General features: G+C 42.3%; 1 protein-coding gene across 5 annotated transcripts in view; it reads left to right on the top strand.

Moving 5' to 3' along the window:
* The window catches only part of ern2 (endoplasmic reticulum to nucleus signaling 2), a 90,265-nt gene that overhangs the window by 56,954 nt on the left and 22,044 nt on the right, over window positions 1-11,267 (top strand). For all 5 annotated transcript variants that reach the window (XM_041207145.1, XM_041207144.1, XM_041207141.1 and 2 more), the window contains exons 14-18: window positions 329-419; window positions 3,645-3,834; window positions 6,646-6,745; window positions 7,686-7,885; window positions 8,693-8,840. In XM_041207145.1, coding sequence (XP_041063079.1) covers window positions 329-419; window positions 3,645-3,834; window positions 6,646-6,745; window positions 7,686-7,885; window positions 8,693-8,840 — 729 coding nt within the window. The remainder of the gene's footprint in view (window positions 1-328; window positions 420-3,644; window positions 3,835-6,645; window positions 6,746-7,685; window positions 7,886-8,692; window positions 8,841-11,267) is intronic.

Here is an 11,267-nt window from a genome sequence, read left to right as displayed (position 1 = left end):
ATTTACTTTAAAAACCATAATCCATTATCGCTCATATATCTGTCAAATTAAACAAACTTATATTCCTTTGATAGCTGTATCAACACACCTTCAAAAAATTCTCTGATCTGCTCTAGTTTTTATCTAACAAACTGATTCACTGATCTGTTCTTGAGCTCAGTGTTTAAGCGAGCAGCTGAAATCTCAATGATGAACTAAGAATCGTTTGAGCGTGTTCCCTCTTTTTGCACCTTCTCCAAAAATATTTGTAACAATGATCTTCAACTGATACATGGTTCCCGCTGATGCTTGAGAGATTGGTGGAATTATGTCTTCTCTTTTGCTTTAGAGACTGGAACCAACTTGGTTATAACTGGAAAGATTTCCTTCAACCCAAAAGATGTGCTAGGTCATGGAGCCGAGGGAACATTTGTATTCCGGTAAGACAAGGGAAGCCCTGTTTAGAAAACAATGCAGCTGCTATTGAGAAAGTAGCCTGGACGCCAGTATCAAAAATGAAACCCCTAGTTGCAGTGAACTCCAAAATCAAGAATTTAAAAGTGATTGTTCCAGGATATGTATTGAAGCACTAACATGCTTCACCACCTGGTGCTGGGATATAAGTTCATGCTCTGATACATTGATCTTCAGATGCTTAGTGGAGATTGAATTCTGCCCCACATGGGGTGCATCCTCCTGCACCTCCTCACAGGCAGTTCCACAAAATGACATTAGTGAATGCTTGCTTGGAAGGGAACAGAATACAGGAGGAAGCCATTCAATCCCTTGAGGCTCTTTTGCCGTTAAATTAGATCATGACTGATCTATACCTTAACTCCACCTTAGTTCCGTAACCCTTAATATCCTTGCCTAACAAAAATATATTAATCTCAGTTTAGAAAATTTCAATTGAATCTCCAGCCTCAATAGCTTTTTGCCGAAGAGAACTTCAGATTTCCACTACCCTTTGTGTGAAGAAGGACTTCCTGATATCAATGTATGAGATGTAGACCCTTTATCAGAGGTGTAACACAGGGTCTCAGATTGAAATATTTACCTGTCTTTTTGAACTCTCAGACTTGCTGTTATTCTAAACACTGTGTCTCCTGCCAATGCGATATGGCTGTCTGCACATACGCACTGGTCCACACAAACGTCACTCTGCTATGCCCAAAAGATGGGTTTTGTGGGCAGGAGATGTATGCAGGTTTTAATGTCTTAAGCTTTTAAGTATTTTATAACTACAGATGAATGGCAGAAAATTTATTAAATAATTACATTTCCACCAACGTTTAAACAGCATGACAGGACCAGCTCCCCTTCCTAATATTTTAATTATATTGAATAATTGTCAAACAGCCATCATTAACAATTAACAAAAGAGACAAGAAAGATATTGCTGATGTTGCAACTCAGAAACAGAAAACTCTGGAGGCATTCAGCGCAAGATGCTGCTTGAATGTCTCCAAGACTTTCTGTTAGTTTGCTGCTTTAAGCTATCCATTTTGGGTGGAATTTTATGGCCCCTCCCACCGGCAGGATCTTCCATTCCTGCCCAAGTCAATGGAGTTTTGAACAGCTCGCCACATTTTACAGCCCCGCCCCACTGTGATGGGGCCCTAAAATTTCACCCCTTACCTCTGCATTAAAATGGTGCAAAAGTTTTTTTTCTTTAACACTGAGTGAATTTCAATCTAGCAGGGTCAGATCTATGAAAGCCTGTTCTGCTGCCAGACTTATACAATATGCTCATGGCTGCACGAGGCTGTAAAACAGTAAACGTGGCAGAGAAACGGTAGAACTGCACATGCCCGACGTTGGCAGCAAATGCAGACGTTTGTCAACACTTGTGTCTCCTGCTAATGCAAGATGGTCACCAATTCGCATCTGCACATACGCACAGGTCCGCTTATGCACAGAAATCCCATAACATCACAGCTGGAGCCTGCAGTCTGAAACTCAGGGTGGTGGAACGGGGAGGGAATGATTTGTAGACGGTGAAATAAATTTTTTTCCTCATGGGCTATTACTGCAGTCATGTTGGTGAGTGTTTCTAAATTCTGTCGCATTATCCCAATAAACCTAGTGGTTTGTACGTTGCTGAGAGTGTTAGATGAGGCAATATAGTTTAACACTCACCGCAACATACAATCCACTTACATTACTGGGATAGTAAGACAGAGTTTAGAATTGCACAGCAACATGACTACAGTAAAATATCCCACAAGGAAAAGATTTTAGTTTCCCGCCTGCAAATCCTTCCCTTCTCACCCCTCTAAAATTAGTTTCCAAAATCGCTCACTGTAAGCCCAGGTTAGAAATTCACAATATTCTGTCTTCCTGCTGCCAGGGCCAGTGATGACTGCGCACGTGCCCTGCTACAAATTATCCCATATAGATAAGGTGGCCATTAACCCGGGCCTATCATCAGCATACAACTATGCGTGCACGATGTTGACAGCAAATGCAGCCGTTTCTCAGTTGTTCACTCACTGTGTCCCTTGCCAACAATGGAAAACAGATGCACAAATTTTAATTGCCACTCAGAATTTGAGGTTAGATAAAACATGATCTATATATTTAGTATTCTCATTGTATTTTTTAAAAATTGATGCAAGTTTTTTGTGTTCCTAACTTGGGCATATTTGAATCATTCAGGTACAGAGCACCGAGAAAAACTGGATAAGGAGGATTACAAACCCAGAAGGGAACCAGTCAATTTCCCAACCTATTTTTAATCTTTGTGGCTGTGTCCAGGTGTTTCAGTAGCTTCAGAAGCAGGAACATGAAAATCTGCTCTATTGGAGCAGTCTCCAGCCTCTATGTACATGCAGCTTGTTTGAAATGGGTGCATGCCATAGAAAAATATAAGCTAAAGGAAATTACCTAGGTGAAAATGAGTATTGTATTTTGTTCTGAATAATATAGCCCCTTCTGGTTCTAAAATCCTAAAAAAAAGGGGAAACTTGAGAGGATAAATATCACACTGACTTTGGGGGAATGAGTAAAGTTCTGATCTCTGTCGCTTACAATGATGTCAAAGAGTGAAGCAGTACAACTGCCCATACACCTCATTGGCAGCAAATACAGCCTATTCTAAAACATTTTCTATTTTTAAGTTACTGATTTACAAGATTTTTTTAACCCCTCAAGTTTACAGTAAGTATCTGTTCTACCCTCCATAAACTTGAGGCCATTCAAAACTACTGCCCATCTTCTAACTTGAATCAAGTCCCATTCACTTATCATCCTTGTGCTCGCTAATGTACATTGGTTCCTAGTCAAGCAACATCTTGATTTTAAAATTCTCAACCTTGTTTTCAAGTTCCTTCATGGCCTCATCCTTCCCTATCTCTGCAATCACCTCCAGCCCTATAATCAACCAAAATAACTGCACACCTCCAATTATGGCCTCTTGAACACCCCTAATTTTAATTGTCCACCACTGGTGGCTGTGTCTGAAGCTGCTGAAGTCTCTCTTCCTTCTCTCCATTCAGATGCTCCTTAAAACTTAACTCTTTGACCAAGCTTTTGATCACCTGTCCTAGTATTTCCTTATGATATCAAATTTTGTTTGATCATGCTCCTCTGAAGTGCCTTGGAGTGCTTTATAAGTACAAGTTTTTGTTATTGTTGTGGTCACTGATGTCCTATTCATAACCCAGGGGCAGCTTTGATAACCGTAATGTTGCTGTGAAAAGGATCCTCCCCGAATGTTTCAATTTTGCTGACCGTGAAGTTCGGCTCCTTCGCGAATCTGATGAGCACCCCAATGTCATTCGCTATTTCTGTACTGAAAAGGACAAGCAGTTCTACTATATTGCAATCGAGCTGTGCACTGCCACACTGCAAGAGGTGAGTCAGGGGCTTTCCGTTTAATAATTTAGCGTTTCTTCGTACCCTCTAGCACAGGGCACAACCCGTACTAGTTTGAAGTTCCAGTGTCCTTAAAGACTTTGGCCAGGATTTTCCATTCACCAGGTGGGCTCGGCGGGAGGGGCAGGGGTGGTCGCAGAGCTGACCGCCACCTGCGATCGGCTCCGCACCGCGATTTCACATGGGCGGGCCAATTAAGGCCTGCACTGCATGGATCATGAGCGGTAGCATTGATCACTACCTGTGCGGGCGGGGGGAGGAGGGAGAGTTGCGTCCAATGCTCTTTCACTTATGCATGAGAAAGAGCACTTCAATCTCTCTGAGGCACGGAGTTGCCTCAGGGAGATTGAAGCGCTTTTGAAATAAATAAATAAATGGAATAAAAATTTAATGGAACGTGTCCCCTCATGTGACTGTGTCACATGAGATGGGACATGTTTTTATTTTTCAAAGAAAGTTTTTATTTAATTTGTAATAGCATTAGGAAATCTCATCCCACTCTTGGATGAGGTTTCCTAAAAAACTTAAAGGCCGCTTGGCTGTAAGGTTGGATGGGCAGCGTAAAATTCAGGTTAATTACCTGATTAATGGCCTTAATAGGCCTATCAATTAAAGGCAGGTGCACAGCTGACTCTGGCGCACACCGGCCAAATGAAATATCATGCGACTTTGCGATGACGTCGTGATGCACACCCGGTGAAAGGTTAAAATGGCAGGGGAAGCCACTTTGGAAAAAGGAAATTAGGGTTTAAAAGGGAATCTGGAGTTGTTTTTTCACGCAAAGGGTAATACAGTTATGAAATATGTTACCATTGAAGAACATTGAAGTAGATGGGTGTAAAGGGTTGAACAGCCAGCTGGGTATGTTTCTGATGAATTTACCTTAAGGAGAGGCTGTGTAAGTAGAATTATATACATACATATAAGTGCATATATTTTTTTCAAGGAATTCATACAGCTTTACCCTCTGCCAAGCTAATGTTCAGCCCAGGTCTCTCAGTCTGGGTCTCACTGCATTACAGGACTGTGGTGATGACAACTACTCTGTAACACTAGGACTTTTGTTGACTTGCAGGGGACTTTGTTGTCAAGCACTCACTGCTATGGCTTTTAGAAGGCTGATTCAGTGTTGGATCTCCTTATCAATGGTGGCCTTCGAGGGAGATGATTGTTCACATATTCCAGAGTCTGCCCTTCAACATTTAAGAACGTAAGAACTAGGAGCAGCAGTAGGCAATTCAGCCCCTCGAGCCTGCCCCGCCATTCAGTACAATCATGGCTGATCTCATTTCGGCCTCAACTCCAATTTCCCGCCCTCTCCCCATAACCTTTCAATCCATTACTAATTATAAGAAGATGGAAGATGGAATATTTGGCTGACCAGGTATGGGTTGACATATGAGATTTATTTTGGTAACATTCAAAGGCAAGCTGAGTCTCTTGTATGCAGAATTGAAGAAATTGAGAGTGGCTTGCAAATCTGCTGCAGAGTGGGCATCAACACTGCAGTCATCCATAAACTGTTAGATAGTGTATCTCTTTGGTGGTCAGTTTCATTTTAGCATGGAGGTGACTGAGGTTAGAGTTTTCCATCGAGGTGGTATTTAATACTGACACCAGAGGGCTGTTGATCTTTGATGAAGTGAATAACCAGGTGAATCAATGTATCAGTATACAAGAGTGCTCGAAAAATTCCATCAGCAATGCCTCTGCCGCATCCTCCGGGTTCAGTGGGAGGAGCATTGAACAAATGCTAGTGTCCTTCTTGAAGTCAGCTCTACAAGTATTCGGGCAAAACTCCTGTAAGATCAACTTCGAATGCCTGGACACTGTGTCTAGATGGCTGAAAAGCATCTCCTCCGCTAAGCCGTTTTCTCAACTCTCAAATGGCCAATGTTCCAGGAGAGGGCAAAGAAAATGCTTCAAAGACACTCTGAAGCCCCCCTCGAAGCGCAGCAGCATTGACATTAATAACTGGGAGGAGCTTGCTGCCAATTGTTCAAAATGGCAAAAACTTGTCCGTCAAGCTACATCAGGCTTTGAGTCCCAACATCTTGATGAGGCAGAGCGACAGCAGTAAAGGAAAGAAAAAGAAACAAATCCTGCACTTCAGATTCCGTGTCCTGCCCTATGTTCCCCAATACCTGTGGGTTGAGAAACAGCCACATGGAGATCCATGGCAGAAATTCAACAGCCTGAGGAGACGTTATCCTCAAATCGAGAGACAATTGATGATGATGAATCTGTGCTGTACTTGTCTTGTGAATCTTTGATGTGATATTGTAGATGCATCTGTACTCTTTGTCTGAGCGGTGCTTTACCTATCCTGGAACTATTTGATAGGACAGTATAGAGGGAGTTTTGCTTTGTACCTATACTATGCTGTACATGTCCTGGGAGTATTTGATAAGACAGTATAAAGGGATCTTCACTCTATATAACTGTGCTGTTCCTACTTTGGGAATGATTGATGATTTATTGTGGCAAAAACCTTTTTCTGTTTCTCACCTGTGCTGTTCTTGGACTAGGAGTTTCTGGTTCTAACACTGGGAGCCAATAGACCTTAGTGTACTATTCCACATAACTATCTTACCCTGGTGAGCAGTTATTCCTGATGGGGGCGATCTTTTCCCCCCCATTTTGTTAGGTTAGATGTGAAACATATTTTACGTCAATAATAAAAACAGAAATGCTGGAAACACTCAGCAGATTTGGCAGCATTTGTGAAGAGAGAAACATAGTTAACATTTCAGTATATTGATTTTATATTTTACTTCATTTTGTTTACAGTATGTGGAAGATTCCAAATTTGACCGCCTTAATCTGGATCCAGTAACCGCGCTTTTTCAGACCATGTCTGGCCTAGCTCACCTGCATTCCCTCAATATTGGTAAGACCCTCCTCACATTCAATGTAGAATTTAAAAATATTTTAGTTCATTTGGCCCATCAGATTTACATGGTGTTCCTGCTTATGAGCCACTTCATCTAACCCTGCTTTTTCTCTTGTTCCCCATATTCATTACTGCTCCACTGAACCTAATCCCACTCTTCCCTTCAATCCTCATACCCTTTACTATTCCACTCAAAGTAATCCTGCTGCCCGCCACCCCCCCATTCCCCATGATTTTTACCATTCCAGTTAGCCTAATCCCGCTCTTCCTCTTACTCTGCACGTCCTTTAATGCACCGCCCAATCTAATCCCGTTCTCCCCTTCCCTCCCCATAGTCTTTATTATTTCAGCTAGTCTAATCCCTGTTCTTCCCCTTGCTTCCTATACTCTTTTATATTGCACCCAGTCTAATCCCTACTTCCTGCTTGCTCCATATACCCTTTAAGTTTACACTCTGTTTAATTCCAATCTCTTGCTTGCTACCCATAAACTTCAATCTTCTTCCTCTTGAAGCAGCTATCTAAATCCCTTATAAAAGAATTGATGAACTCCACTCACCAACATGGATCTGTCGGGCTGATTGGCCTGTTTCTAGGCTGTAAGTACTATGTAATACTTCAACAACAGTTTGTGGCAGAGAATTCCACCTTCTAACCATCCCCTGTAACTTTTTCCAACCTCCCCTTCAATTCTTTATGTGATTATCTTGAATATATGGCTCCCATTCCCACTCCCTAAATGCTTCTGCGTTACTATATCATTCACTTCTCAAAACCTGACCACAAAATTAATCACATCTACCAACTTTTCCCCATGACCATTCTGTATCTTGTTGACAGTGAAGTACTTTGGAACCGGTTACTATATTAAAGTTGCAAACTGCTATTGTTGGCCAAATCTAATCCTCTCCTCTTTATTTCTGGAATTCTGGTTCTAGTCCATCGGGATTTGAAACCACGCAACATCCTCATTTCCCTGCCAAACTCTCATGGGAATGTGAGGGCAGTGATCTCGGACTTTGGCCTGTGTAAGAAACTGTCTGCTGGGCATCACAGTTTCAGCCTGCGCTCTGGTATACCTGGAACAGAGGGCTGGATCGCACCAGAGGTCTTACGAGAGGAGCCTAAAGACAAACCCGTAAGTGTTGGCACAAAGGTAGTCTGCTTGCCCTCAAAAGGTCGAAATTACATGGCTACAAAGGAAATCTGAAATAGCCTACAGGTCAGTCAGTGAAAGACATAAGACAAGTAGAGATCCTTCTCAGTCAGAACCTTTCACAGCAATGCTGACAAATAGCATCAATCCAAACAGTCAACTTGCCTTTTCTTTCTCAGAAGCTGTCAAACCTGCTTTGTATCTCCAGCATTTTCTGAATTTTGTCTTAACTTTTCAGCTGTATGCTCATTGAAGTGTGAGAATTTCATTCATGTGCCTTACACTTACAACTTCATTCCCATATATGGCCAGCCTTTCCATATTCAGAATGGCAGAGGTGGCAACTGCAAATTCTTACCATTGAGTGTACTTACTGTCACTGAGACTCAGGATAGGTAAGCAGGGCTCACATCAGAATTCAACAGAAGTGAGCAGATTTGATATAGAACGCAGGACACGTGAGCAGAACTGACAACAGGATTTGGGACAGGTAAGCAAGACTGACATCAGGATTTGGGACAGGTGAGCAGGGCGATTACTAATCTGTGGAAGCAATAAATTATAATTGACAGGAAAAGCTTTCAAAGTGGCTGGAGGGGTTGTGGAAATGCTGGTTGTATAAGAAAATGAACCAAAATTTAACTAAATTTTGTGTGTGTGTGTGTGTGTGTGTGTGTGTGTGTGTGTGTGTGTGTGTGTGTGTGTGTGTGTGTGTGTGTGTGTGTGTGTGTGTGTGTGTGTGTGTGTGCCAGAACCACTTCAAAAATATCACTTGTATTTTCTCAACAGACAAATACAGTCGACATTTTCTCAGCAGGCTGTGTCTCCTACTACGTCATTTCTGAGGGAAAACATCCATTTGGTGATTCTTTGAGAAGGCAAAGCAACATCTCTTTAGGGAAGTACACTTTACAGCATTTCGAGCAAGAGGTACATGGTAAGAATTTATCATTTTTTTTGCTTATGATTATGATATGGATTTTGCAGCTCCCCAGCATCTTCAGCACTGGGAATGGCTAGTTGCTACTGCATAGCCAGTAACAAGCTGAGCTCAATTTTCTGAGCCTGTTATTTTAAATAATTAGAGAGACTGCCAAGGCATAGCTTTGGCCTTGCACCAGCAGCTAGCCTCATGTGAGATCTGTAAGTCTGGCCAATAGTTCAGATGTGATCATTAAAAATATTGTTCCAGCCTTGTTCAAATAGATTTGAAACACTTGACAATCTTTTGCAGCGTGGTGAGGGAAGGATTGAAATGATCAAGTTTCTTGAAAGGATCTGCTTGAATAAATGTTTAATGTCGCAGTGACCTTCATACCCATATGAATGCCCCTCTGATGCAGGTTGTCTGGAGGTCAGTTTCCTGAAGCCAACAGAGCTCTGTGATAGCCTCTGTTGTGAAATGGAGATGCCAAAGACTAGTGCCCTTTGGCTTGGAGTCATAATAGCGCAAAAAGGGGGCCATTCGGTCCATCAAGGCCATGCCAGCCCTCTGTAGAACAATGTAATCATCCCCATTACTGCATTCTATCCCCGTAGCCCTGCAAGTTTATTTTCCTCAATGCCCATCTCAATTCCTTTTGAAATCATTGATTGTCTCAGCTTTCACTGCTCTCATAGACAGTAGTAGAATCCAGGTCACTACCACTTACTACGTAAAAAGGCTCTTCCTCACAATTCCCCATACCTTTTGTGCAAAATGTTAAACCTGTGTCCTCTAGTCCTCGTACCTTCATCTAATGGGAACAGTTTTTTTTGTGTCTACCTTAACTAACTAAACCTGTCATAATCTTGCACACCTCTATCAAATCTCCCCTCAACCTTCTTTGCTCACAAGAGAAGAACCCCAGCTTCACCACCCTAACCTTGTAGCTAAATTCCTTCATACTTGGAACCATTCTGGTAAATCTCTGCCATACCCTGTCAAGGACCTTCATAAAATGTGGTGACCAGAACTGTTTGCAACATTATCGTTGTGGCCTAACCAAAGCGATAACATCCATTCTTTTTACTGAATACCTCTATTTATGAAGCTCTAGATCCCATATGCTTTGCAAAACGCTCTCTCAATATGTCCTGCCATCTTCAAAGATGCAAATGGACCTCCACATCCTCTGTCCCTGAGCACTCTTTGGAATTGTGCCAATAATTCTATATTGCCTCTCCCTATCCCTTCTGCCAAAATGGATCATCTCACACTGCTCTGTATTAAATTCCACCTTCAACTTGCCTGGCCATTCAGCTAGCTTATCTATGGGCTGAATTTTCCCCCCATCGGGGGGGATTGTGCGGTGGCGGGCCAGAGTGAGTGCGAACCTGATCAGCGCCCCCGATTGGGTCCACCCCGCCATTTTACGTGGAAATGGCCCGCCCAGCATGACGCTCACCCGGAAACACGGGTGTAGGCAGTGGGGGGGATTCCCTGAGTCGGAGCCTGCGCTTTTTCACACGTGCGCGCAGAAGAGTACAGAGGTGCCTCAGGGAGATCAGTTTAAGGTTTTAAAATTTAAATGAAGGAGAAAAAGCCCTTTAAAAACATGTCTCCTCATGTGACTGTCACATAAGCTGACGTGTCAATGAATCTTTTTAATAATTTTTATTGAGTTTTAAAACACTTCATGAAACCTCATCCCACCCATGCATGAGGCTTCATGAAAAATGCAAAGGCCTATTCACCCGCCCGCCAGCCTTAAGGTTGGATGGACAGCTCACTTAACTTTTAATTCGTTTTTAACAGTCCTTTGACACTTTGGCAGGTGCGCAGCCGACTTGACTGCCCGCCCACTGAGCTGAAAATCTAAATGACGCACGGTGATGGCAGGATGATGTCACTGTGCATCATTTTACACATCGGCGAGTGGGCTGGCTGGAAAATTCTTCCCTATGTCCTGCTGCAGTCGATTGGTACCACTGGTACCCTTACTGTTTGTCACACCTCCAAGATCAGTACAATTGGCAAATATTTAAATTTTACTTTGTATTCCAATACCCAAGTCATTTATCAAAAAAAGCAGTCGTTCTAGCACTGACCCTTGGGGAACACCCACTGTCTAGCACCCTCCAGTCGAGAAAGCAACCATTTATTGCAACTTGCCATTTTCTGTCCGTAAGCCACTTTTTTAACCAAACTGACACTGACCCTCCTATTCCATGAAGCTCAATTTTGTTAACCAGCCTTTTATGTTATACTTTGTCAAATACTTTCTTAAAATCCATATAGACAACATTCACTACAATCCCTTCGTCAACCTCCTCTGTTACTTCATCAAACAATTCAGTTGGATTAGCCAGACATGATCTGTCTTTTACAACTCAAACTATTCCAAGCCCCTTTTAATTTTTCCAAGGCTATTGTTTCTGAAAA

The sequence above is a fragment of the Carcharodon carcharias genome, chromosome 15 (genome assembly GCF_017639515.1).
Source record: "Carcharodon carcharias isolate sCarCar2 chromosome 15, sCarCar2.pri, whole genome shotgun sequence".
Taxonomy (NCBI): domain Eukaryota; kingdom Metazoa; phylum Chordata; class Chondrichthyes; order Lamniformes; family Lamnidae; genus Carcharodon; species Carcharodon carcharias.
Note: the sequence above shows the minus strand (reverse complement) of the source record. Positions and strands in the feature narration are given on the sequence as shown.